Source organism: Manis pentadactyla, chromosome 14 (genome assembly GCF_030020395.1).
Source record: "Manis pentadactyla isolate mManPen7 chromosome 14, mManPen7.hap1, whole genome shotgun sequence".
Classification (NCBI taxonomy): Eukaryota; Metazoa; Chordata; class Mammalia; order Pholidota; family Manidae; genus Manis; species Manis pentadactyla.
Window position 1 is genome coordinate 806,035 of NC_080032.1, and position 27,839 is coordinate 833,873.

Below are 27,839 nucleotides of genomic sequence, written 5' to 3' on the forward strand. Positions count from 1 at the left end.
TGTGGAGGGGAGGGGCAGGACAAGCACTGGGACCTCCCGGGAAAGGGAAACCGAGGCTAGGGGTGCCCGTGCTGCATGGCATCCTAAGATGTGACCCCCACAAGACCCAGGGCTGCAGCTTGTGCTGGCAGTAGTGCCAGGCTGGACCACAGAAACGCCCCGGAGCCGGCAGGCGGCCAGGAGCCCGAGGCTTCCCTGGAGGCCAGAGGCCCCAGACGCCCCACACGGGGAAGCCAGGTCCGAACACAGGGCCCCTCACGTTGGGCTTCTTCCCCACCGGTTCCTCTTCAGACTACAGATCAGTACAAAATACGCTGTTACCTTCAAAAAGTGCAGCCTTGCTAACTCACAGGAAACCAACGCATTAAGTGTGCGGCAGGTCCCGCAGTGGTGAGCTTGGCCGCTGCCAACCAGGTGAGGTACCGCCCGGCGCCCTCTGGTGGTGAGTCCAGATCCTCACTCTGCTGCCTTGACAGTCTCCCGGTCCTCTGACGCAGGGGCACTGGTGCCAACTTTATTTATTCAATGACTCTGAAGGCAATCATTTCAGAAAATAAACACACTCCCCCAGCACTGTTGACACCCTTACATTAACGGGATGGCAGAAGTCACAGAGCTTCTTCGGAATCAGACAGGCCTCAGGACAGCTCCCTGGCCTGATGTGACTCACACAGGATGAGCAGCAAATGAAGGGGGATCCTGTGCCCGGAGCCCCCAGTCTGCCCGCACTGACACGTAAGTAGAGACCAGAGCACACAGAGGCCAGGCCTCTCCCAAAACTCACTTAGGCCTCCAGATTCCACCCCACCTGCCTCCCCTGGCAGAAGGTGAGGTGTGCACACACAGGTGAGGGGGACAGCGGGCTCACGGCACCCCAGCGCTGAGGCGCACATGAATTTCCCCCTTTGCCCAGCCAGCAGCCACGGCCAACGTTCCCTCCTTGGAGAAGGAAGCCTCAAATCCTAACCTCCAAGCCCTCGGTGCTGACCCTACACCCAGGGGGTCCTCAGGACCTCATTTGGGGCCCGGTATTTGCGCCTCCTATGAGGTAAGCAGAGAGACCTCCTAATGAAGGCAAACCAGCCACCATGGAAGCCTGCTGGCCACGTGGCCCAGCCTCAGGCTCCCACAGAGCTGCCCCATGTGGGGCCCTCAGGGGGTGGAAAGGGGCTCTGCACTATCACACACCCGCCGTTTTCTTTTCTCCATGTTTTGTGTACTATACCTCACAGAAGAAAATGCTTGTCCTTAAATAGCTCTTAAACCCGCCACGGTGCCACGAGAAAGAAAGGGGCTGGGCCAGTGGGCCAGTATGAGGCCATGTTGGCTCTCAAAAGCCCACGGCTGGCGTAGGGGCACCCTGACCATCTGAACTGCTGAGGACTCTCTGCTCCTCTTGAAACAAAATGCCTGCAGAGACGGCGAGACTCACTAGAGGGGGCAGGTGACGACCGGAAGTCCCTTACACCCATCCAGTTTTACCTGCCTTTCTAAACCCTCAGCTTTACCCTGGCTCAGAGGGGATGACTGGCCCACAGGGCAGCTGGGCCATCACCTAATGCTATTGTCACTGAGGAAATGTGAAGTACCCAAGATTCTAAGATGTGCCAGAATTATGACCACGAAGAAGAAACACTTGGGCCAAAACCAATCAGAAGTCCATCAGATGGGCCCATCTTGCGTGTTCTAGAGCCTTCCCCGGCCATGGAATAGGGCCCAGCCCGGCTGCACGCTGGCTGTGGCTCTGGGCAAGTCACTCCCCTGGCTCAGTGCCCACCTACAAAATGCAGTCAATTTCTCTTAGCATCGTTAACAGGTCAGTGTACGTGAAAACACCGTTCAAACTACAGGCCACTCTGCAAGTTAATGTTGATAAGAATTTCAAAATGGGGCTTCTGTCCTATAAAAGGCAATCACTGAACCCTGGAGGGGTGTTTGTACCAGAAAATACAGAGCACGCAACAAATGGATCACTGGATTTAATTTTAAAAGCATGTAGGTAATTCACATTAGAGCAAATGTTTTTTGTTTAAAACAAAAGCATATCACATATTGAAACCTAATAAGGCTGTATTTTGCACCTCACTGTAGCAATTACCAGATAAAACACAGGAAGTGACACTTTGAGACAGAAAATGAACACAAGTCAAAATCAAGACTTGTTTCCTGCAAACTGTGAAAAGCAATTTACCAGTTTCTCTGCATCAGTAACAGTGAGGCACTCGAAGGCAGGCCTCTGTTCTTGATCAGAAGTCAGCTCACACAGGCTCAGCCACACACTCAGCACGTGAGACGCACCGTCACCCACTGAGGAGGTCAGTGGCCACCCCTCAGTCTCCTTTCCTAGGAAGTCATTCGCCTGCACGTGGGTCTCGGCGGCGGGGCTGCAGTCTCTGCTGCAGCCGCACAGACCCAGCCTGGGTGGGGCGACACAGGACGAGCTAGCCACCCTTCCTGAGCCTTCCCCCGGCGGACACCGTGCAGGGGCGGTGGCATTTGGGGTGGGGCCTGTGCCAGGGGCAAAGGGCGCCACCGCCGGTTCCCACCTCACCATAGCTTCAGTCCTCTTTAATTTTAATGCCATTACCTATTTAAAACACTGTCTTTGTCAAGTTACTAAAAACAATTTCAGAGACACAATCTCGTTTTAATAAATACCCAGGAAAGAAAGGAACAGCCATGAGCCCCATTTTGCAGGCAAACAGGAAAACAGGGTAGTATCGACTTGCCCAGGATAGAACCGCACCAGGAGGTGGCAGCCCGAGCAGACGGGGCGGACTGCTTGTCCCGTAACGAGACCCCAGCCACAGAGAGCCTCCTGTCACCACGCGGTGGAGGGGAATCTCTGTCACCATTCAAACAGCTGTATCAGAGAAGAAACTCCCAGGCAACATCTTCAGAGTAGGTTAATCAGCAGGAAAAAAGCCTATTTAATCATCATTAACACATGGTCTTCCTGACAGAATTCACGGCGTACTTGCCAGGATACATGGCAGTTTCCGGCTACGATGCTCAAGCAAACAGGACATTTAATGTGCCCTGTTCACATCTGTGGGCCGAGAGGTGAGGAGCACAGGCGTGAACAGGACTTCCCTGCGGAGACACCACAGACAGCTGCAGGGCCACTCAGCGCACAGTGGAGGAACCCAGTGTGGTCCCTGAGCTGCTGGAACCAGCACGCTTTTCCTACGCGTGTACTCAGGCCTCACTTTCAAAGTTGGTGGGCACTCGGGGGTCTTAAAAGGCCTCTGGCAGAGGGAGAGCCGAGGAGGCTGGTAGGTGGGAGCTAAGGAACAACCAGGGACCAGGGCTGGTCCACAAAACTTGAGAACATGTTCTGACACGTTTGCCTGCACAGCTCCACCTCACACGCTTTTGCCCTGGGTTCTCCTGGCCCCTCCCATCCTGTTTTACAGTAAAGACACTGAGGTGCACGACAGAGCCAGGAGCAAAAACAAGATCCCTAGACAGCGCTCCTGCTGCCCGACCCACCAAACCCTGAGGCCTGTTAAAAGTGCATGAGTCTCCTAAGTCCTAGAGAATTCCAGCACACAGAAAGGATCTTTTAAGAGAAAATGGCTTTATGTAGACTAACTTCCCTATAGCAGATGTAATGCTTCCCTCTAAACTCCAAGTTAAACACAGGTGAACGAGTCCTGCAGGGGCCCACACACGTGCAGGGTGGCCCCATACTTCCACGGGCCGGCAGGCCAAGTGGGAAGGACCAGGCGCAGGGCCCGGTGCTCTAGGGGCCATGGGGACCGCTAAACAGACCGCAGGCTGAGTTTGCAGAGGAAGGGGGACCTGAAGGAGCCCAGGTACAGGTGCCCGTCCAGCTCGTGCACTTCGCTGACGTAGGCAGCCACCTGCCCATTGGGGTCGTGCAGGCTTCTCAGGAAGGCCCCGCTGTCGCTGAGTTCCAGGGCGAGGCTGTACCGGGGCACAAGCTTCATTATCGTCTCCTGACTGAACAGCTGAAAGGGAAGCACAGCGTGAGGAGGCGTTACCTTCTGGCCAAGAGAGTGGCGGGGCAGGTCAGACCTGTTAAAACAAGGCAGTAGGCCCACAGTGCAGCCGCTCACGCCAGGCCCCGCGACACCAGGGACCTGCCGGGATCACGGCATCAGCTCCCCAGAAACAGAACCTCAGCCCAGCCGGTGGGGAGGCTCCTGGTCAGCACAGTGAGGCCCCATGCCCAGCAGACCCTGCCGGCCCCTGAGGGACGGGGACCCTGCAGGAACCACCCCCCGTTCCTGCCAGTGCACCTTCCTTTTGCCCGCAACTCTGAAGCTGAGGCCAGAGGGTGTTGGCTCAGAACTGTCAGAACCAGCACAACGTCACCAGAATAAATGCCAAGATCTCAGATTAGGTTTAAAATACTTCAAATGTGCAGGTGCAAATGATGGAGATGTGAGAGCAGTTCGTGTTAAAGAAAAACTCCCAGGCAGGTAAAATGACCACGTCTCCACCCCAGGAGACTGGGGGCTCCCTGACGCCAGGGCAGACATCTTGGGGAATGACCTCGTGCTGAGCCCCGGCTCCCCAGCCCGCCAGCCTGCACCGCAGGGTCCGCTGCTGGGTGTGTGAACCCCACCTCCCAGGCTCTGCCCCACCACTCTGGTGCTCCGCCCACCCCCAGCCAGGCCCTGGAGCCCATACGGCAAAGAGAAGGAATGTGTCCTTTCCAAACAGATCAGGGTTTCCCCATGAACCCTGAACTCGGAAGAGCACGAGGGCCACAGGCCCACCCGACCCGTGAATGCATCCCCTGGCAGGGCCCAGATACAGGGCCGGCTCGTGCAGACTCAGAAATTGCTGCCTGGTACCTTCTAGGACCTAACGTTAAAATGTGTTACTATCTGTCCAAATATTCAGTATCAATGTCAAACATCTATTTAGCTGTGAAATGGAGCTTGCTGGAGAAGATTTCTGGGACGGGAGCCCCTACACCCACAGTTCCTGGTCCACAGGGTGAGACGTGTTGAGTCACATCTGGGGCACTTCATGGCATCACTGGGGAGAAAGGTGGGCCACTGAGCGCTTACAGACTGTGATACAGGGTCCACGGCTGGTCATTGGTGAAGGAGGGTTTTGCTGGAGAAGAGCTTGGTGCATTCAGAGGTCAAAGGGCAGAACCCCATGGAGAGGGGTGATGACGGGAGGGCCTCCCGGAGGACCGGAGAAAGGGCGGGCTGGGGGCTGAGGTCAGCGGGGTCATAGGTACAGCCACAGGAAGAGGCACCAGATAACCACCTGAGGGGGAGCAGCCCTCTGCCGGGGGCAGGGACGTGAGACTGACAGGCGGGTAGAGGCCCCAAGGTCAGGATGGGGAGGGCGGTGACAGAGTGCCCGGACAGCAGACCAGAGGGAGACAATCAGGGTTCAAGGTTTCAATTCACACTTGAAGCTGAAGAATAAAATAACTGAGTCACTGAAACTACTGTTATAAGTAGAACTAGGATTTTTAGATCTATGAAGATCAAAAAAGATCACAATTACACACATCTTCATTCTGCTTTTTGTAATTATAGTTTCCATCATTACCTTAAAAATCATTCTCTTAATATACGGTCTCTCGGATAAGAAATCCAACACGGAAAACCCAGGGTTGGGGCGAATGATCGCCATGCCGACCCAGTAGCCCCCGGAGCCGCTGGGCCGGATGTTGTCTGGAAAGCCCGGCAGGTTCTCCACGAACAGGTCAGCCCCGCCCTTCATCAGGCCAGACACATAGAATCTGAAAAATTCACCAAGCAGGCAGTGAGTGGCGGCCCCCCGTTTAGGGAGAAGTTCAGCCAACCACCAAACTGGCCTTGGTCCCAGTAAACACAGGGGAACAACTGCGGACGCCCCCGCGATGCAGGCGAGGCCGGCGAGGCCCTCAGCAGCCCTGGGCGCGGCGAGCAGGACCCGGGGCATGCTGCCAGCATGCGGCCAGGGCTCCCCCAGACACAGCGCCCGGGCCGGCTGAGAAAAGGCAGGAGGAAAGCGCACCCTGAGCCTCACTTCCGTGCACAACACAGAAGGCGGCGCCGCCCTGCAGGCTGCAGTCCCGCCGACGCACATGCCCCAGCGCCCAGCCCGATGCAGAGGCCTGCTGCCGGCACGGCCAGCCCCGCACACACCTCCTTATCCTGGCCATGGTCGTCTCGGCCACCAAGACAAAGTCCTCGGCAGGGGAGAGCTGCACGCCGTTGGGGAAGCGCAACTGGTCCAGCAGCACCTTGACCTCCCCAGTCTCCGTGTCGTACTCCAGCAGGCTACAGGCGCCACCAAGGGGGTCACGGGGCCACAGCCCAGCTGGGCTGCAGGCAGCTCCCCGGGGCCCTCGGGGCGGGGCCTGTGCAGGGGACTCGGCCTCGCATGGGGTGACGGGGCCTTGCTGGCCCTCCGCCCAGACCTGGCGCGGGCCGTCCGAGGGCCTCCCTCCCAGAGGGCCAACCCCGGAGCAGCTCTCCTGCTGACTCAGCACAGGGGGCACCGCCGCGCTCCAGCCTCGAAGGGGTCCCCCTGAGGGGGTGGCCTGAACCCAGGCCTGCCCGTGGGCCCCCAGACCGCAGGGGCCACGCCCAGACGGCTGCACCGGTTCCCACCTCATTTCTCCAAAAAGGAAGTGAGGAAGCCCTGCTGCTCTGGCACCTCCACCATGTTTCCAGAGGCCCTTAAGTCCTGTCTTAGGAGCTGAAACACGCTCAGAAACCCTGCGACAGCCCCCACAGGTGGGTGCTCTGCCAAGCCGCCCGCCTGGCAGCCCACCTCACTGCGCAGGTCTGGGATGGGCACTCACCGCCCATCAGCCGTGCCCTCCATGAACAGCAGCAGGTAATCTCGTCTCTGCCATCTGCTGCTAGAATCCGTGAAGTAGATCTTCCTCCCGTCCCGAGTCACCGTCAGGTCATTCACAAAGGACAGTTTCCTCCCCTCCACGGGCGTGTCAGAGGACAGCAGGGACTTCACCTCACCTGAGGCAGGGGCAGGGGCAGGGAGGGAAGCCGGGAGGTGGGGGGCGGAGGGGGAGCAGCAGCAAGGGAAAGGCAGCAGGGAGGGCGAGACTTGCTTTCATTCTGGGAACTGTTACCTCAATAATTTCACAACATTAATTAGCCTGACTTAAAAGGAAAACTTAAAATGCACGTCTCCATGCCAGGTCGGCAGATTTGTTCCTTCTTCCGCTGAGACGGCGCTTCTTCCCTTGCTCCGGTGGCCAGGGACAAGCGTCATGCCGCCTCCATCAGAGGGGAAGCCCTTCCCTCGGGACCAGGGGCGCTTTCTTTCATCAAGACCACCTGACTTAGAAACCTACGATGAGTCTTAGGTAAAAGGCAACTTTCTATTTGTTTGCTTGAATAAAATGTTCCATTCTTCTGCTTTTAAATAGAGATAGTAATAGCAGTACATCTTTAAGAACAGTAGAATGGACGTCTACTGAGTGCTAAGTTGTCTCCATGTACGACTGCAGCCCTCACACAGTCCCACGAGGCAGGCACATGACTATCCTGTTTCACGGACAAGGAAACTGCCCAGAGAGGCTGAGTGACTTGCAGTCACACAGCCAGCAAACAGCAAAGCTGGAGCCGCCCAGGCAGGCCGCCGGTGGGGGTGAGCCCAGGGCCCGGCGGCTGCGCCAGGTCCTTCCCAGCAGGAACCACACAGCCCTGGATATGCTGACACCGCGACCCCTCGAGGAGAGAAGCGGGAGGAGCAGCAGAAAGGAAAACATGGAAACACAGAGACAGAGGGGAAGGAAAAGGAAATGGAAAATGGAAAGAGAAGACAAAGAGAGACAGGAAAATAAAGATGGAAAGAGCAGGTCTAACATGCTCAGAGGGTCCTTCTGAGACCCTGCAGCCAGAGCGAGCGAGGCGGGGCCCTGATGCGGTTGTGGTCGGGGTGTGTAAAGGGGCTGGGACACCTGCTGGCGCCTGCACAGGGAACTTTAAGTGCCGCTTGGTGAGTAGGAGAATGTCAGAGACCGCACTGAACACAGTCCGTGAAGCCCACCAAGGCACACACTGTTCAGCAGATCCAAAATCACTGCGGAAGGAAACGACATCGTCACCTACGTTTCCAGGGATCCACTTCAAACAGCCCCTTGTACGCATCAGCCACAAAGAGGGTCCCGTTGGGCCCTGCCCGGATGCCCAGGGGCCTCCCACACGCAGGCTCATCCTCCGGAGTCTCTAGAGAAAAGATGGGTGGGATCGGTGGCTGGTCCCAGAGGCTGCTGCACCTCCCCTGCCCCCTGCACCGGTGTCAACGCACCCCATGCATCCCATCCTAAGGACACGTGCACTATGTTGAACACAAGGTCAGCAGCACTGGCCACAAGCCCACCCCTATCTCCCAGCCCCCCGCCCCACTTACAGCTGTCTGCTGTGTGCAGAGGGACCACCTGAGGACCTAGATCTGGGTATTCGCACAGCGACTGGTACGTTCAGATCAGCATCCCGAGATTTGAACATTAACTCAGGGCCATCATCGGGCCCCGGGTCCAACTCCAGAATCGCCCCAGAGCCTGGGGAGCTGGTCATTCAGCCCCGACAGCTGGTCCTGAATACCAGGCTCGCCCAGGAGGGCTGGCAGTGCTCCCTCTACCAGCCTAAAGGGAGAGCTACTCTTCTAATCTTTGGACTGGAACCTACACTCCCCTTAAACCTATGGCAGTGCACACTGTCTTCAGGGGCGTCCCTAAGGAGTGCTCACCGCAGGGTGCCCCCCCACAGGGTGCTTACTCCTTACAAGAATGGGAAAGTCAGGCTAAAGAACCTGACGGAGAGGCTGAGCCCATCACATGAAAGTGTGTGGGCCTGACCATGGACAGAAGGAACTCACCAACCCGTCAACAACACCTGATTTAGACCCTGAGACGATTTTACTTTCTTCTTTGTACCTTTGTGTCATCCACATTTCACAATGAAAAGGCACCATTTTTACAAAAACATTCTGCTATTAAGAAGCAGTGACTAATAAGAAGTCTGTGGGCTCCAGTGTTTGAACAGTGCCTCTGTAACTCCAGCTTTCCAAACCCAGGCGCCGCAGGCCGATCCCCGCCGAGAGACTCTGAGCCACCCTGCAGGCGCCCCCGGAGGCCCACAAGCCACGGCACCACCCTCCCGCCCCCACTGAGGCGGACATGGGCCTCTGCGGAGCAGCACGGGCAGCTCAAGGCGGAGACAGCAGTGCCGTGGCTGGTGCCATGGCCAGCGCCGAGCCAAGATGCGGCTGCAGGGACGGCCAGGCTCTGTGAGACCCGATGGGAGCCTGTGGCGGCGCCCCATTGGCCTGTCTGCAGGTGGTCCGGAGCCCTTTCTCTCCAAGCGTGCACCTAATCTCTAGGGGTGCTTCATTTCCCAAGGCCATTCAGACCTTTCTGCGTGACCGGAAGGGACACGTGTCAGGGGAGTCGGCGACTTACTGCATGGGCCTGAACCAAACCGGGCGATGGTCTCTACTGCACCATTTTCAAGTTTCACGATCCGGCCATCTGCCGTGCCAGTGAACATCACGTCTGTCAGAGAGGAAAGGACAATGTTACCGGGTCAGCCTGGCAGCTGGGGCAACAGCACCTTCCACACACAGGTGCCTGGTAGGGGTTCTCATCTCCAGAGAGGAAACAGCAGTTCTGAAGGCAAAGGAGATGCTGTCCACGGTAACAAGTTCTTAAAACCATGGGCCTGGGGCACGTGGGCCTAAGCCTGACACTGAAGCAATGGTGCAGCAGATACCCATCAGCAATGGAGACCAAACTGTGAGGGTGTTTGTTCCACTCTCAAAACAGTAGACTCAGGGGCAGGAGTTCATGTCTGCCTCACATCACTACGGCTGCTGCTGGCTCCCCGCAGCTATGGGGAGGACTACTGGGAGTCCCTGGGGAAAATCACAGCACGTGAAGTGCCATTTCAGCAGCACATATGCCCAAACTGGGACAGGACAGAGATGAGCATGACCCTACACAGGGACGACATGCAAACTCGGGAAATGCTCCATATTTTTTTAATGTATGTGGGCAAACTCCAGGACAACCACTGAAAAGACTTTAAAGTATAACTGATGTGCCAAGAAAGGAAAGAAAATGGGATCATATAAAATGCTCAGTTAAAACTACAATAAAGGCAGAAAGAGAGAGCAAGGCAAAAATAGGAACAAAAAACAAAGGCAATAAATAGAAAATAGTAACAAACATGATAGATATTAATGCAATTATCACTGTAAATCTCACTGTCCTAAATACAATTAAAAGACAGAGACTGTCAGGGTAGCTCAAAAACAAGACCCAACTATCTGTTGTCCATGGGAAACCCACTTTAAATATAAAGAAACATACAGATTAAAAACAAAGGGAGAGAGAAATATATGCCACACTAATACGAATCAAAAGAAAGCTGGAGCAGCTGTGTCACTCCCAGAGCCGATTCCAGAGCAAGGACTGCCACCGGGGGTGGAGACGGACATCACATATGATGAAGGGCCAATTCTTCAAGAACAGGGACCATCCTTACTGTGCACATTGCCTGGGAACAAATCATCAAAATACCTGAGGCAAACTGACAAAACTGTGCTAAGAAATAACTAAGCCCACTGCTGGGGCTGGACATCGGTGCCCCTCCGTGGGGAACGAACAGGCCCTGCAGACCAGCAACCAGCAAGGACACAGCAGACCTCACCATCCATCAGCGGACGTGACTGACACCTGTCAACCACTTGGCCAAACACAGCAGAATGCACATTCCTCTCAAGCTCACAGGGCAGGTTCACCAAGACACACCACATTCTGGGCCACAAAACAAAGCCTAACAATTTTTAAAAAACAGAAATCATACAATGTCTGCTCTCCAACCACAATGGAATCAAATTAGAAATCGCCAACAGAAAGGTAGCTGGAAAGTCAAAAAATACTTGAAAATTAAACAAAACACTTCTAAGTAACACATGAGTCAAAGAAGATATCTCAGAAATTAAAAGAACATTTTTAACTAAATGAAAATGAAACAACAAAATTCGTGGGATGCAGTGCAAGCAATGCTTAGAGGAGCAGTCACAGCATTGAACATGTATTAGAAAAGAGGGTCTGAAATCAATCACCTAGGCTTCCCTCTCAGGAAACTAGAAAAAGGGAAGCCAATTAAACCCCAAGGTTAGCCGAAAAAAGAAATAGTAAAAATTAGAGTAGCTGTCACTGAAATAGAAAACAGGAACTCAGCAGAGAAAGTCAATAGAATCAAAAGCAGGTTCTCTGAATCAATCAATGATAATTCTCTAGCCAGGCTAACTAAGAAAAAAAGAAGATACAAATTATCAACATCTAAAATGAAAAAGGGAACATCACTAAAGACTCCACGGACACTAAAGGATAACAAAAGAAAATCCATAATATCAGCAGGCTAAAGAAAAGTCATGATCATATCTATAAGATGCATAAAAGGGATCTGACAAAATCCAAAGTTTTTGTGATAAAAACTCTCAGCAGATTAGGAATCGAGGGGAACTTCCCCAACTTGACATGGAACATCCGCAACAATCCCACAGCCGGCACACTTAGCGGTGACGAGCCCGAAGCCCCCCCGCAATCCAGAGCACAGAGGGCACAGCCGCCACTCACCTCCTTTTCAGCAGTGCACGGGGGGAGGAGGGGGTGCTGGCTGCGAAAGGAGACAGAACTGCCCTTATTCACAGATGACATGACTGTCTACACAGGAAACCCCAAGGAAACAAAAACAAAAACAAAAAAACCTCCTGAACCTGAGAAGGATGAAAGTGAGGCCACAGAGTGCAGGATGATAGGCGATAGGCACAAGTCCAGCCACACACACACACACACACACACACACACACACACACGCACGCAAGGAGTGAGCAGGGCTTGAAACTAAAAACAGAATACGTTCCACTGGCCCTCAGAAGGATGAAATATTTAGGTCTACATGTAACAAAATATGTATAAGATCTGTATGAGGAAAAAACCTGATGAAAGAAATCAAAGAACTAAATAAATAAATATTCCAAGTCCATTAATAGATAGGAAGATTCAATATTGTCAAGAAATCAGTTCTTTCTAACTCGATTTATAGATTCAAAGCAATCCCAATCAAAATCCCAGCCAGTTATTTTCTATATATACTAAAACTGATTCTAATGCTCATATGGAGAAGCAAAAGGTCCAGAAGAGCCAAGCCAGCATTAAAGAACAACAACGTCAGAGGACTGACATCACATCACCTGACTTCAAGACTTACTATAAAGATACAGTAACCAAGACATTGTGGCGCTGGCAAGAGAACAAATAGATCAGTGGTACAGAATGGCGTGCAGAAATAGACCTGCACAAGGACAGTGCACCTATCTTCAACAAAAAGCAGAGGCAGCGCAATGGAGCAAAGAGCATTTTCCAGAAATGGTGCTGGAGCAGCTGGACACCCACATGAAAAAGTTAATCTAGACACAGACCTCACTCCTTTCAGAAAAATTCACTCAAATGGATCACAGACCTTAATGTAAAGGGCAAAACTATATAAAACTCCTGGAAAATTACACAGGAGATAAGGTAAGTGACTTTGGGCATGGTGGCGACTTCTTAGATACAATTCCAAAGGCATAATCCATGCAAAAATAACTGATAAACTGGATTTCACTAAAACTAAAACTCCCATTCTATGAAAGACAACGTCAAGAGAATTAGAAGACAGGCCACAGACCCGGAGAAAATATCTGCAGAAGATACAGATAATAAAGGACTGTTACCCAAAATACACCAGGAATTCTTAAAATTCAACATAAGAAGTGAACAACCTAATTTTTTAAATGGCCAAAAGGTAAACAGACGCCTCACTACAGAGGACATACAGACGGCAAACGAGCACATGGAAAGACCCTCCACATTATGTGTCATCAGGAAACTGCAAATTAAAGCTATGAAATACCCCACACCTATTAGAAGGGCCAGAAATCTAAAACACCGACACCACCAAGTGCCGACGAGGATGTGGTGCAAGAGGAGCCGCATCCGCCGCGGGGGTACTGCAGAACAACACAGCCACTTCGGAGGACAATTTGGCAGGTTCTTACAAAACTGAACATACTCTTCTCGTATGATCCTGGAATCGTACATCCAGGTATCTCCCCAACTGAGTTTGAAACAAGTTGACACAAAAACCTGCATACAGATGTTTACAGCAGCCTTATTCATAACTGCCAAACCTTGGATGTTCTTCAGCAGGTGATGGATGAATAAACTGTGGTCTATCCAGAAAATGAAATCTTACTCAACAATAAAAGGAATGAGCTATGAAGCCATGAAAAGACATGGAAGAACCTTGTTCTAAGAGAAAGAAGCCTATATGAAAAGACTATATGCTGTATGATGATTCCAACTCTATATGATATTCTGGAAAAGGCAAAATTATGGAGACAGTGACATGATCAGTAGTGGCCAGGGGCAGGGGGCAAGGAGGGATGAGCGGGCGGAGCACAAGGGTGTTCAGGGCAGTGAAACTGCTCTGTACGACACTGCGATGGTGGACATGCACCTTCACACACTCACCCAAGCCCACAGATGCACACCCCCAAGAGTGAACTACGGGCCACAGCGATGTCAGGGCAGGTTCGCAACGAATGTCCCGCTCTCGCAGGGCAGCCAGTGTTTCTGTGACAGCAGACAAAGCTCTGCACCTTCCCCCTAAGTTTGCTGTGACACTAAAACTGGTCTTAAAAATGACGTCTGCTTAAGAAAGGAAAGCGCGTTGACTGCTGATCGCCCTCCCAGCACCCCCGGGGCTCGCGCCCCCTCGCTGTCAGCAGCACGCCGGCCACCCCCGGGGCAACCTCCAAATCAAGCAGCAGCCTGGTTCCGTGCAGGCCTGCCCGCAGCTCACACCCGCAGGGGTTCCCGGACAGGCCCCCCGCCACGCCTACGCACAACAGTCATGGAGGGCCACCAGCCCCCCGGACGGGCAAAGGGCAAGGCCGGCAGCACAGCTCGGTGAGACAGCAGCGTAGGTGGGGGGAGGACTAGGAGCGCTCTCTCTGGGGCCCGAAAAAAGATCACTTAACTCCCCAGATTCCAGTTTCAAATATCAACATTTGATCTTTCACCAGAAAAACAAAACGCGTATGTATAGACACGTCTTTTTAAGGGAAACATGAAGGTCTATCATGAAGTGCGAGTCCCTCCTGGAACACTTCAGCTGTAGCCAGCCAAGCGATTGCTGAAATAGACCAGCTCCGGGTCCGGAGCAAACAGCAGGGCCGTAAAGAGTGGCCGGTCAAGACCGCGGGGCGGGCGCAGAACAAAACGGCACACGGGACACACATGTCCACGGCCACGCCACCGAAAACACACTGCACTTTGGAACGAGGAGTGGCCTGTGGAGTCACGCTGCTCAGAAATCCTCACACCGTTAAGTTCAACAATCTGTTCATAAGCTGTATCTTTTGATTCCTAACCTTAATTCTAACAGCCTTGCTCCGGGTGCTAGAGCCTCAAAAATTATAACCAGACCCAATTCTGGTTCTTAGGTTTGGGCAAGTTTGAAGCAGATAAGTTACGTTACCCTTAAATGTACCCACCAAGGTGAGCTTGAAACAACGAAGTGGAAATATTGAGAATCATTCTACTCTTCTCAAAAATGAAATCTAAACAAAATAAGAAACACTGCCCCATCAGGCAATACCTAGTTACCTTTGATAAGTGCATTAAATATCAATGTCTGTGTTTCCTTTTTCCTTTCATTTTAACAGGAACACTTTGAACAGGATAAACTGCTCCAACAACAGGAATTCAAAATGGCCCAGTACTGAAACCCACGTGGAGAGCTGAGATGCTGCAGCAGGGCTTCTCCGTCTGCTAGACACGCATCCACAACCCAGCTACGAGGGACGCCCAGAGCCCACCCAGGAGCAGGGCGCCAGGCGGCTACCTGCAGACTCTCCCCCACCAAGCTACAGACAAGCCTAACTCCCAGGGGTTTACTTACCCCCGATATTTGCTATGGACTCAGGCCCAATGAGCTGGTTGTCAAATAGCCTTTCTGCCTGTCGCAACTTCGTATTCGGCTGCAGAACACCAAGCAAGAGAGGAGGTTCCTTGAAGCTGTAAAGTAATGCAATTACAGGGATTTTTCCATAAAAATACATGAAGACCTCCATGCATAACTCCTCATTCTTTGATAAACAGGGCATATTCCAATTACATCCTTAGTTGCCAGAAACACAAAGGTTAAGGAAAAACTACCCTAAGATATCGGAAAAGGTCATAGTATAAAATAAAAGTGAAAATATCTATGTGGCTAATATATGGACTTTGGGAACCACCTGCCCCTGAGCACTTGGGGCCTCCACCCTGGCCCCCATCCAACGCCCCGGGGCAGCTTAGACCTCCTCACGCCCACCCTCCAATTCACACACCCAGGCATTTGTCTCCCCCTTCGCTGCCCAGCCATGGAAGTCCAACTGAGCCGGAGGAGACCGGTGCCCTTTCACGGTGAAGGAGCCTTGCTTCTTGCCTCACAGAGGAGAGAAGCCAGAGGAGGCTGTCCTAGGGTGGGGCAGCCCTCTCCACCAGGCCCTCTCAGCCCACCCGCCTCTCTCTGGAGCCAGCCCACAGACCCTGGGCCCCCGCCTGGCACAGACAGGTCCTTCCCGCCCACACCAACCACCCTGCTTCTCCCAACCATCAACAAATCCTGCCAATGCCAGTTTCAGGGGACAACATCCAGACATCGCTGAACTGCCTCCCCCGTGTCCTCTGCTACCACCCTGGTCCAGGCCACCGTCTTCCCTCCCCTGCTCCCTCCAGTCCCTACGGTCTGTTCCCACGTGAGTCTGGGGCAACAGTCCCACCTTGGCCCTCGCCTCTCAAAAGTCCTGCAGCGGTGCCCTGGCCCACAGCCTAGGTCCCGGGGCGGCCTCAGGCAGTCTGCAGTCTGAGCCCCACAGGCTGGCCTGCCTCTTCCCCCCTCTTCCTCTTGTTCACACTGTCCCCCCACCAGCCCCTCCCCAAGGGCTCCTGACCACACTGGGCATCCCCCACCTTGAGTCCTTCACCCTGTGGTCCCCCACCAGGAGCACCTGCTCCTCTGCGCTCTTCTCCACCCCACCCTCACCATCTCAGGGGGCCTGCACTGGCCACCAACTGAATATGCGACACCTCCCCGAGAAGCCCACCCCTCACATGTGCTTCCTGCCTGCCCCATACGGCCCCTGAGATTAGGGGGTAGGCTCTGCCATATCTCAAGCACGCGGCACACAGGAGGCACCCAGTGAGCGCCACAGGGCAGGAAGGGGAGGGAGGCGGGAGCAGGGAGGCAGGCGTCTCCCGAGGCTCCCACCAGCCCCAGCAAGGCAGCTTCCCAGCCAGCCGCCTAATGGCAGAGCCACCAGGAGGGGGCTGAGGAGGAGGATGGCGGCAGAGCTCGTGTCCACCCCCTCCCTTCCCGGCACCACGCTGCCCCTGTCCTCTCCTTCTGAGGCAGCGCCTGCTCAGGACAGACAGGACAGCCCTGGATTCAAGCTCTGCCCTGCCTCCCAGGTATGGCTTCCACCCACTTTAAAAAAAAGAAAACCACTCTTGGTTTAACTAGGCATTTTATTTCCAAAGGAGGAGGGCAGGAGAGCGACCTGCAGGCTCTGGGCCCAGGCGCACGGGGCCCGAATGCAGGCCTTGGGAAGGTCACGGCGCCCCAGGTCGGCTGCAACCACATGCACACGGCAGGCAGCCCGGGACCGAGGGCGGCACACTGGATGCTCTGCCGCCCCCTCCCGTCTGGGCCTGGGGCCTGGGGCCTTGCCTGATTCCCTGCACACGCGAAGCACTCAAGAAACAGCTGTCGAATCGATGGAATCAGTGTATCACGCGTGGTCCCTGCTTGCTCTCCCCACCTCCCGCCTCCTCCCAAGGTGGCTCCCCAGCCCAGGCTGTGGTCCCCAGCTGGGGACACAGTCACGCTCTGCAACAGTGACTGGATTATCCAGGAAGGCCCAGGTCAGTCCCAGTTTGGGGTGGGCTGAGCCACATCCTTCTACATGTTGAGAGGGGTGAGCAAGAGAGCGCCCTGCCCCCAAAGGTGTGCGGGTGCCCCTGGGAGGGGACCCTTCTTTGGTCGCTGGGCACAGCTCAGGCAGCAGATGCATGCCAGGGCCCTCTGCACCTGGGAATTCCAGAGCCAACACTCTCATGAGCCCAGAGTGCCTGGTTCTTCACCCCTTCTCAACCTTATGCACACCAACTGTATTTTAACAGCATCTTGTACTTTGACAAATTCTAAATCCAGCAATAAAAAGTTGGCTCTTGAGACTGTTGAGAATCAGGCTTGGGGCTGATTAATGATTGCGCATTGAGTCCTCTATACAGAATTTTATTGTTGTTAACAACCATTTGATCAAGAAATATGAGAGATGCCCTCTCAAAAAAAAAAGTAAAAAGTTGACTCTTGTATACACGTCAGTCTAAGGTCAGAACTGTGTCCTCTGTGTCTGCGTCCAGCCGAGCACCCACCTCAAGCATCCTGGGTGCTGAATACATTTTTAGTGAACCAAATCCAATATAAAGCCTTAACTTATATTTACAAAATAGTGCCATATTATTCAGTTGTATATGTTAGGGTCGCTCTGTAATGAGGCAGGTTCTTGTCGAATGTTTCTAAAGCCTCCCAAGGACTAGCTCGCCCTTGGGGCGGCTGCAGGGGTGATGGGAACATACTGAACCAGACAGTGCAGCACCCACATCACCAACCATTCCTACCGCAAGCCTGGCTCTGCTTCACTACAGGTACAACACAAAAACATTTCTTAGGACCCCTGGGAATATCCTGCTTTGTTCAAGTTGTAATGGACGGCGTTACTCAGAGACCCCAGCTGAGAAAAGGTAACTTCACAAAAACAGAACACTAACTACAAGTTTTCTGACAAATCACTTGCTCACAAAATTTAAACCAGGGCACCGGACCTTCAGTTGTGTGTACTTTCGCCACTTCAAATTAATTCGGGTTGATTATCTCTGACAGATAAGCTCTCATTTGGGATTTTTCTCCTTCTTGTTTCTGGTCTGTACAGTTTTGTTTCTAAAACATGACTATATGTGTAACATCCAACAACATGAAACACGGGCAGGAAAGACGTGACGCATCTCTACTCCTCATGACTTACCTTTCAGACCGGACTAGCCTCTTACCCTAGAGAATAACCCAATTATCACACTTTGTCCAGAAGACCCAAGACTCTCAGGGCAGCTCACCTGAGGGGCTGTGGGTCGATGGGCGAATCCAGCAGCATCACGGCTCCGAGCAGCGGGACGGTGAGGGAAACAGCCAGCATCAGGAAGGTCACTCGGAAAACTCGGCCACTAAAGGAGCTGCCAGAAACCAGACAGACAGAGGCGGTCAGCAGAGGCTCAGGGGCGCGACCTCAGCAGGTCCCGGGGCCCCATCCGCAGGAGCAGGCCTCTCACCCAGCTCCCCGCTACAGTGCACCGCCTCCGGGGCTGGTGAGCAAAGGTTTCATCTGTTTGCTAAGGTTGGCAAACACGCCTCTGTTCTTTTTAAGTCTTCCAATGGTGTGGGACACTCTAATCAGTGTCCCTTTCCAGACAGTGTGATAGGCTCTATCTTCAATCCTCTAGCAGAGCTTCCGAGAGGGCAAGTCAAAGAGCTCACGAACACAGAGTGACAGGAGGAGATTGGTGCGAAGAGGACAGAGGCAGGCTCATCTACAGGGGAGACCGCTGCTCCCCAAAAGCCGCCACTTCCCGGGACACGGGTTCAGCAGCTGTGCCCAGTTCTGCGAGTCACTAAGTCTCAGGTCTTGTGGAGGAAAGAGGCAGAGACTAACTCATGAAGCAAGTGGAAGCGGAATGACTTCCCGAGTGGACAATCCCCTGATCACTTTGAGGGTCCCGGGAACTGAAAAGGAAACCCCAGCTCTTCACGTGCACATGCCCGACAGATACTGACCGTTGGTCACTAAGAATCCACACAGCGGCGGTTCCATCGCCGCTGAGCCTGGGAAGGGCTGACATTGCCCGGGGAGTCTTGCAACAGGTTTTCGGGTAAATGACCGCCAGTGACTAAAACGTCTCCCAACGACCCTCACATACATTGTTACTCATCTGAAACTAAGAGACTTGTCTAGCCTCCTGCTACTAAATAGGCTTTATGTGATCATTATTTGATCAAGTGTGTTCAAGTTTACTAAACACCTGACATCAAAATTAATTAAAACAAAAATCATGAGCTCCAAGGGTGAAGAATGTGTCACTTTAAAAAAAAAAGATGACTTAAAGAAAAAAAAAATCAAGACTCATACTTAACAAATCAAACTCGGTCTAAGGGCCGTGTTTTGTCTGGCTCGTGACTGATGATGTGCTGTGTGAACCTGCTCTGGGCACGTGTACGAATCCAGGGCCCAGGTGCCCAACCTGACTTTCCCAACAAGCAGCCAAGCCACTTAGGGCAAGTTTCATCACCCAAATCTCATGGGTCCCCCCGTGAAACAGGGTTTGGGGCACGGTGACCTCAAAGTCCCTCCCAGTCCTGAGCATGATTTTAATACATGAATAAAGCAGAAAACAACATAGTTCTCTTTCAACTGGGAGCAGTGGAAAAGAAAGGTAAGGGGAGACACATGAAGGAAGGGAGAGGCATTCAGTGTCACCTGCAGACCCTGGACAGCACAACACAAGAGGCCTGAATACTGCCACCAGCGGGAGGGGCAGGAGACAGACTTGCCCCTAACGCCTCCAGGGTAGCACACGGCCTTGCCGATACCTCAATTTCAGCCGAGGGACCTGTGCGGACGCCCAGCCTGTGGAGCTGTAAGGTGGCCCTCTGTGAGTGAGCCACGAAGCATGTGGTCATCTGTCACAGCAGCCACAGACGACTAATAGTTTTCTAACCACAATGCTGTTTCCTGAAGCGGGTGCTGCTGATACAAATGCCTAAAAATGTGGACGTGGCTGTGGAACTGGGTGGGGAGTGAGGATGGAAACATTCTGAGGAGTAGCAGAGAAAAAGTCTAGATTTCCTTGAACAGACCATTCATAGATATACGGATGTGAACGACGCTACCAGGCAGGGCTTGGAAGGAAGTGAAGAGCATGGCAGAGAAAGCCTACATGACTGGCACAGCCGGTGACACAAACAGGGACACGGAAGGCTCTGCTGGTGAGGGCTCAGGAGGGTACCAGGAAGCAGTGACTCGAAACCAGAGGGAAGAGGCACCTTGCCACATGGGCAGAGAGTGAGGCTGAATCATGTCCTGCAATGAGGCAGAAAGCAGGGCTTGTCGCTGCTGACCCAGGGTGACTGCTGGGGCCATGTCCAGCAGAGCTGATGGTGTGGCCTGTTGCTGGCCACCCTCCTTCCAGAGCAGGTCAGCATGGGGCAGGGCTCACCACTTCTTCCTGGGACACTTCCCCCAGTGCAGGAGAATCCTAACCTGTGTCCATTTTCCTTCTAATAACCTTCCAAAAATGAGTTTTGTTCCTAACTTCCAGCCCTTTACAAGGTTCAGAACCCACCCCCACTACAGGCCAGGTAAATGCTAAGTCCTCAGTCTACCGCTTTGCCAGCTGGGAAAGGAGGGGGTCCAGGCCCCACAGGACCGGTCGGAAGAGGCCAAGAGCACCCAGGCTCCTGGAAGAGCGCAGGTGGCCAGAAAGGGAACCATCAGGCCAACGCCTCCCCAAGCCCTGCCTCTCAACCCCAGGGCCACACAGCCTCCTGATGTGACGGACTGACGTCGCCAAGGGCATAGGAACGCGGCACATGGCTAGTGGGGGGAAGGGGTTTAATAATGTGGGTAACTGCTGAACCACTGTGTAGTAGACTTGAAACCAATATAAGACTATATATCAACAATACTTTAATAAAAAAAAAAAAACACAGCACATGAACATGCACACGGCGCCTGTCACTGGAAGCCCCCAGGTGGCAGGGTGGCAACCCGAGAGGCCCGCAGCAGGAGGCAGGACGAGAACAGCATGGGACCCGCGGGCCACTGCACGGACCCAGGCGTCTCTGCTCTACAGCTGAGGCCGAGAGCAGAGGAGGGTGCAGGCGGAACTGGGCCAGCACGACGGGGCCCAGGTCAGATGCTTAACACTGGGGGCACCACTGGCAATAGTCCACCAAGGACAAGATACCTGGGCCCCAGGCCCCAGAGTCAGGGTTTGAAAAACTCCCTGCACAAAGTGATGGTGATCTGCGTCTTCTGGACACTCCAGATAAATGGCATCATACAGAGTGTGACTTCACGAACGGCTCCTTCCAGTCAGCACGTTTCAAGGCTCATCGAGGCTGCAACATGTATCAAGACTTCATGCCTTCATCGTAAGCACGTGCCACGGTTTGCTCACCCACTCACCCACTGCCAGGCATCTGGGAGGGAGGGGGCGTGGGGAGTGTTCACTCAGCGGGTCATGGTGCTGGCAGGCAGTGGTAGGAAGGTTCTGAGGCCAGAAAGCACTGGCGGCTGCCCAGCACTGAACATCCCTGGACTGCTCTCTCTCAGGCGGTTCCTTCTATGTCACATGGATTCCACCCCACTGAACAGTGATGAAAATGCTCTGAATTTAGACCGACGTGGCTGTGGCAAAGTTCTGTGAATATACTGAGAACCACTGAATTGGAAGTTTTAAAGGCGTGAACTTCATGGTATGGGTACTGGATCTCAATAAGGATGTCAAAAAGAAAAAAACATAGTCAATGACTCAGCTCTGCAAACTGACACTCCAGAAGCTGGGATGCTCTGTGACTCCAGTGACCTTCTTTCAGTGGCCTAAAGCTTTTCAATGGATGCAGTACCTATACCGCAAAGCAGGGCTGTTTACAGGTACAAACGCAGGAATGACTACAACCCAGTAGTTTTAAAAGCAGGATCCCAAAGAGACATAAACACAAAGGTGTGTGGTGACAATGTGCGGTATTTAGCAGTGAGCGCTGACCTCTGGGCACTGCATGGGTCACTCTGGTAAGACCGGACAAGGATGTCCCCACCCTGGAAAGCAGTGATGTGATTGCCCCTCCCCATCCCACAGAGCAGCTGTCCCTCAGGGGAAGCTGCCTTGTGCGATCTGGCACCACACAGCTGTCATTAACAGAAGCGGTGACACTGGTCAAAGTGCCACTTCATCTTGTGTAACACAAGTGTGTGTAAAACAGACTCTTCCCATGTGTCTCGGACTCCCACATTAACCCTCTTTTACCACGCTGCAGCTCACACTTCTTCAGTCTTCATTCAGTGACCTAGTTCGGGGCTGTGACACCCCGCTTGGATATCTGGTTGCCCCTTCTCACAATTGTAGAGACTCACTCATCCCCAGGACGGAAGTCCTGCCAGGGCCGAAAGCAACGGTGCTTTTGGGGAGAAGTGGGGGGCAACCTTGCAGAGACCTAGCTACACCGTCTCACAATCACAGAGTATGAAAGGCTGGAGAGTTTAGAGGCCAGCCATCCCACGTTCCCAAAGGCAGTCACCCGCCAGGTGACGCACACCCTTCAACAGGACCAGAGATCTGACTGGGCAGGTGTGGTGTGGGCCTGGGGACCTCCTCTCTGTGCTCCCAGCTTCCCTGCCGCGCAGCTCCTACCACAGCTCCCTGCCCAGGGACGGTAGCCCCGCGGTGCCCCTTGTGGGGGGGATCACCAGCCTGCCCTTGGAAGGTCCTGTGACGTCTCAGAAAGCACGGTGCTGTCCAAGAGCCAAGGCAGCAGTCCAGCGGCCTCCGCGGTGGCGCGGCTACCGAGTGCGTGAAACGGGGCTGGCATGTTCTATAAGGGAGCCACAGACAGGCTTGGCCCACCACCCCAGGCTGTTTATTTCTTTACTGCAGGCTGAGACCCATTAGCTCGAAAGGCCCACCTGCACCCAAACCCAATTTTTACATATCCAATTTTTTTTTAATAGCCCAAATGCAAATGTTGAGCCATTTAGAGCCTGCCTGCTTTGCATCTTCTGGAACTTCCCTGGACAGCTGTTGCCCACGAGTAAGACAGGCCCTGAGCTGCTCCTCCCTCGGAGCTCTTGGACCCAGAGACTCACTGAGGCCCGGAGCCCTCTCCCCTTCCCCTCATCTCCTCCCCCTCCAGAGAGCGCCCCCTCTCCTGCAGTGAGGGGCCCCCCACAGGCAAGCCTGACCAAGCGCCACCCAGGGAAGCGCATGTGCCACAGCCGCCTTACAGTCCTCTTTCTCCTTGGCCAACTCAGAAATCCCTCAAGTTCCCCACACAGCACAAATGAGGAACTGAATTTTTAATTTTGGTTCATTTAAACCAACTTAAATGTAAATAGCTACATCTGGCAAGTGACTACCACATCAACACAGCCTTAGCACAGTCAGATTGCCTCACACACAAGCATTTAATAACCCTCTACACACGTCCCAGGTACTGTGCGAGGCCCGAGAGTCCAGCAGGAACACTGTTTCCTACCCTGTGTGTATTCCCGTAAATAAGCAGGTGCCAGGTAATGACAAACCACCAAGAATGTCGCAGGGTCAGGCGGAGAGTGAGGGGAGTGCTGGCCACACACAGGATGCAAGGCAGATGACCTCTGAGCAGAGGCTCCAGGGAAGCCTGGAGAAACCAAGTGTCTGGGGCAGATGTGGTCAGGGCGGACACAGGGCTGCACGAGCACTTGGACGTGGAGAATGCATGCTTTACGGGGTGGTTAAACTTTAAGCCCACTTCCAAACCTTGGCCACAGAGGTACAGTGAGCAAGAGGAAGCTGCCAGGAGGTCAGGCCCAAGGACATGGGCAGATCTTACAGCCCTAAGGTCAGGGAGTGCCTACTGGTGTGCATGGGGGGCGTCCACAAGAGACCAGAACGCTGAGAATTCCCCAATTCCTTTACTCAGGAGACCTTGGCTGCTCGGGTCACATCAAGGGGCATGTTCTGAGAGACAGCCTTTCCACTTGCTCAAACAGACTGGGTCCAGTTCTGCCAACCCTTGTCCTCCCCAGATCCAGTGCCCTCAATCCCCCCACCCTGGGTTCCTGCGGGGGCTCCTCAGATGGTGGGGCTTGCAAAACATTCTCTCTCCTGGTTGTTCCAGAGTGTGTCAAAGTCCCCGACAAATGTGGTGCCCAGAAACCAGGGACAAGTTCTAGTCTAAACCACAAACGGTCATTCTACAAAATGGCTTTAGTAGGTATAACTGAAAAAATAAGGTGATTTCACATCATACTCTGGGTTTCCACCTTCTTCTGAAAAAGCAGGAAGTCTGGGCCTGTGAAACCCAGGGCTGCAGGGCAGGTGCAGGGCAGGCACAGAGCGGCGTCCGATCTTCAGACAGGCGTGCACGCTCCCCTTCTCCACAGTGCCCACACTTGCTAGAGACTGTAACATATCTGGCCGTTTCAAGGACCGAAAGCAGGCACTACATTTACTTCAGCCCAAGGTTCACTAGCTTTTTAGCAGCTCCATCTCCGGACAGCCAAGCACAGCCCTGCCTGTCCCCACCTGGCCTGCCTCCTTACACTGACAGACTGAAGGACAGCCCTCTCATCCCCAGCCATGTTCACATGCTCCCTATCCATGCCAACACACCCAGGAGGCTGGCAGTGTCCCTCCCAGCTGCAGTCTCGGGGATCTTCGCCCCCAGCCTCTGGGAAGAGCTCAGAGCAATGCTCACCTCCCCGGAGAAGTCTGCAGCTGAAACTTCCACCGGCCCCAGGGGAAGGGCGAATCCCGGTGAAGCAACAGGCTGTGGCAATGACTGTTGGCTCCACCAGGGTTTACAAAATCCTCTAATTTCACCAGCCCAACCTGAGCACTGTTCTCTAACCCCTTCCGCACACAGGACATCAGGGCCTTGAGCCATGGACTGAAGTCTGGCCGACAGACAATATGAGATCAAAAACAACTATAACTTCTGTGGAAAACTTGTTATCCCCAGATCTACAGGGGACCAGAACCCCAGGTGTCCAGGTGATACCTGGAACCTGAAAAGGTCCAACAGCTTCAAGCCCAGCCTTTTAAAGTGGTGACACCTTCAGTTCGTTGGCTTTCCACATTTCTTTAAACTGGAACCTATACACTGTAGATGTTTTCATTTTAATGTTGAAAATAAATAAGCAACAGGTTAAAAGAGCCACCATGAAATCACACAGCCAGGGGGAGGGCTGAGAAGCAAGCTCCGGATTCCTGATTCCTGGGGCCGGGAATTCACAGTGGCCCCGTTTGCTCCTCCACACTGCCTCCCTCACTCTGCAGTCTTAAAAAGGAAAAAGGAAAATGGACCTGGTAGAGATTTTTAAGTAGTCTCAAGTCCCTTAGAAGTTTATTGAAAAAGCAGCTGCTAAATTTTCAATGCATCCACTCTTCACTCCTAAGCAGTTGTACATGGACGCTGAACAGCTATTCTCTCTTCGCCAACAGAACTATGCCACCAAAAGAGAAGGGATAGTTTCAGTGATAAATCGTCCTGACATAAAGTCTCTAAAGCATTTGGGGAGTTGATGTCAAATAATAATAATTGTAAGCTTGCACTGGCATGTGGAAATGGCTAGCTCATCTATGTTCCACATGAAATAAAACGACTTAACTACCACATTCCTCATTACAGCTCAAATATAGAAATTCAAGGGCTTTGGCAAAAAACCTTATTTCCAAAGCACAATTTTTTAAATGTGCTTTTTCAATCACTGTCCAGCCACCAGTACTATCCTTTCTTATTGCTTTTCACTTCTCTTTTGCCTCCATTAATCTAACATCATATAAAGCACTTCCTTCACGTAGAGCTCATGACCTGATCAGTAAAACAGAGCTACCACTATTTTTCGTGCCAAGCATCGCGGGACCAGCCAAGGTATCGCTAGGTCCTTCCACTAAAATTCACTGTCCTGTTTCTGTTCCGTTAATTGAATAATGTATCTTTCAAGGCTTTCTATATTGTTTACACACCTATCTAAAGTTTATTCCATAATCCGTCCATTTCTACTCCCTTCAGATCCCTTTACTTCACCCACTGTACACAGTGCTTTCCCGCCTTACAGTGAACTCAGGTTTTAAGGTAATCAAGAAAACAACTAGACGAACTAGTAGAAATGGCCACAGAAGCAATGAAAGAGACTCCATGAAAAAAATTCCAAAAGCTACAATTATAAGAATAAACGTAGAAAGGAAGGTGAGAATGCACTTTGAAAGAGATCGTTACAGACATATTAAAAAGGGATCAACCAAATAAGAAAAGGGGAAATACGAAAATAAGAACAATGTTCATGGACAGGGAGATAAGAAAATTTCTTAAAATAAGCACAATGTAAAGGGCAGACTGGAGAAAATGAGCAGCAGATGGCAGCCATGGCCCATCCAATTACCCTGCCATTCAGTCAGAAATCCCCACAGAGAAAGGGAAAAACAATTTAATCATCTGCCCGTCTGCCCCTGAGCCCGGAGTAACAGAGGAGCCCAGCTGAGGGCTGGACCATCCGACAAGGGCCCTCAGGAGCCGTATGCCCTGATTTACAACACACTGCACCTCATCACCAAGTCATGACAGCTGCTCTGTCATGTTTGGTTTAAAAGCGTACCCAGCAATGCCTTGTTTCCATGGTTTCCGCAGCATAGCCCTGCCTGTCCTTGCACATCCCTTCCGAGGGCTTCACGGTCATCAGCAATGGCCTTGCGAACTGCACAGCAGGTAAGGTGACCGGCGTGCCCCAGTTCTAGCACTGAAAGTCCTGTGTCCTGGGAAACCTAAGTCCAGGGCAAACCTGGATGCTGGGTTCCCCTGCAGTCAGGATCACACAGGGCGGCAAATTCTTGACCTTGCCACTGGCCTCAGGAGTCAGATATTATCTAAAAATCTTCTCTGTGAATTGCCTTTCCAGAGCCGAAACAGGCCTCGATGCTAGAGCTCTTCTTCACGTGGGTTCCTCTTATTACCAATGGTGAATAAACTCAGTCTGTCCCAACAAAAACTGCCCCTAATTCAGTATGCACCTCACCCTTTGCACATCAATAAATATTTCTGATACTTCTATTGACTGACTCATTAATCAATCAGTACCACAACTTTGACCTTGTTCTCCCTAAAATTTCAAAGTTATGAGACTCGGGACACAAAATTTAAAGTACTCTATATTGAAATAGCTGGTTTAAGAATTATGCCTCTGTTTTTAACCAGAACACAGCATACTTGAATTCTGGAAGGTCGGGAGAACTGGAGGTCAAAACTCTGGGACTTCTTTCAGCAGGCATCATCTACTGCAGGCTCCCATGCTTCTCGTCCCTCTCAGGACAAGCCGCCCAACAGGGTCCCTCTGTTCTCGGCTCTTTCGGAAAACCGCGGCGGGAGGCGGGCGGGTGCGCAGCCCGGCTCCTCGCTGGCCACCGGGGCCCCGAGCACCTGCCCAGACCCTTCAGGGCGGTACGAGTGGGCGCCGGGAGGCCTGGGGCCGCGGCCGGTGTCTCCCCGCAGCGAGCAGCAGGGAGGACAGCGCGCAGCGAGGGCCCGAGGAGGCAACCGCTCGGGAGCTGCGGCGAGCGCGAGGGGCGCGAGGGGCGCGAGGGGCGCGAAGGGGCAGGCGCCGCGGCCGGGGGACCGGAGCCGCCGACTCGCAGGCCTCGGGCCCGTAAGCCGCGCTCCGCCGCGGACAGAGGCGGCGGCGCCCTGCAGGCCCAGCCTACCTGCCGTCCTTGGCTTCCGGGACCTGGCCGTCGTCCGTGACAACCTGCGGCCGCAGGGGCCGGCGCTGCCGCAGCCCATCCGCCTCGTTCATGGTGCGAGCGCGGCCGACACGCGGCCGCCTCCCGGCGGAGCTGCGCGGGCTCTGCCCTGGCCCCGCGCAGCTCGCGCACCAGCGCCGCGCCGCCAAAGGACCCGCCTCCCCCAGCCGCGCACGGAAGT

At 53.2% G+C, this 27,839-nt stretch overlaps 1 protein-coding gene and 1 non-coding gene across 5 annotated transcripts; one reads left to right on the forward strand and one right to left on the reverse strand.

Annotated features, from left to right (window-relative positions):
* Positions 1–1,964: 1,964 nt before the first annotated feature.
* On the reverse strand, positions 1,965–27,791 carry APMAP (adipocyte plasma membrane associated protein). 4 transcript variants are annotated; one of them, XM_036908691.2, is made up of 9 exons: positions 27,620–27,791; positions 18,227–18,343; positions 14,970–15,085; positions 9,416–9,508; positions 8,064–8,180; positions 6,788–6,962; positions 6,126–6,260; positions 5,545–5,737; positions 1,965–3,974 (listed from the first exon to the last, which is right to left on the reverse strand). In XM_036908691.2, the coding sequence occupies exons 1-9, from the start codon at positions 27,709–27,711 to the stop codon at positions 3,765–3,767; spliced, it is 1,248 nt and encodes a 415-aa protein (XP_036764586.1). In that variant the 5' UTR covers positions 27,712–27,791; the 3' UTR covers positions 1,965–3,764. The 4 variants fall into 4 exon arrangements, with proteins under 4 accessions (XP_036764586.1, XP_036764588.1, XP_036764590.1 ...); XM_036908693.2 differs by lacking the exon at positions 27,620–27,791 and adding an exon at positions 18,942–19,021; XM_036908695.2 differs by lacking the exon at positions 27,620–27,791 and adding an exon at positions 18,440–18,672.
* LOC118924202 (U6 spliceosomal RNA) lies at positions 9,892–9,993 on the forward strand. Its single transcript, XR_005029494.1, has one exon. It is a non-coding gene; the product is annotated as a U6 spliceosomal RNA (small nuclear RNA).
* Positions 27,792–27,839: the final 48 nt, after the last annotated feature.

Bases quoted from the DNA above. Each gene is read 5' to 3' on its own strand.
- APMAP (XM_036908691.2), bottom strand. From the start codon at position 27,711: ATGAACGAGGCGGATGGGCTGCGGCAGCGCCGGCCCCTGCGGCCGCAG. The intron at 18,344-27,619 runs GTAGGCTGGGCC...GGTTTCTGGCAG, and splicing joins CCGGAAGCCAAGGACGGCAG to CTCCTTTAGTGGCCGAGTTT. The intron at 3,975-5,544 runs GTAATGATGGAA...CTTCCCTTTCAG, and splicing joins TTAAGAGAATGATTTTTAAG to CTGTTCAGTCAGGAGACGAT.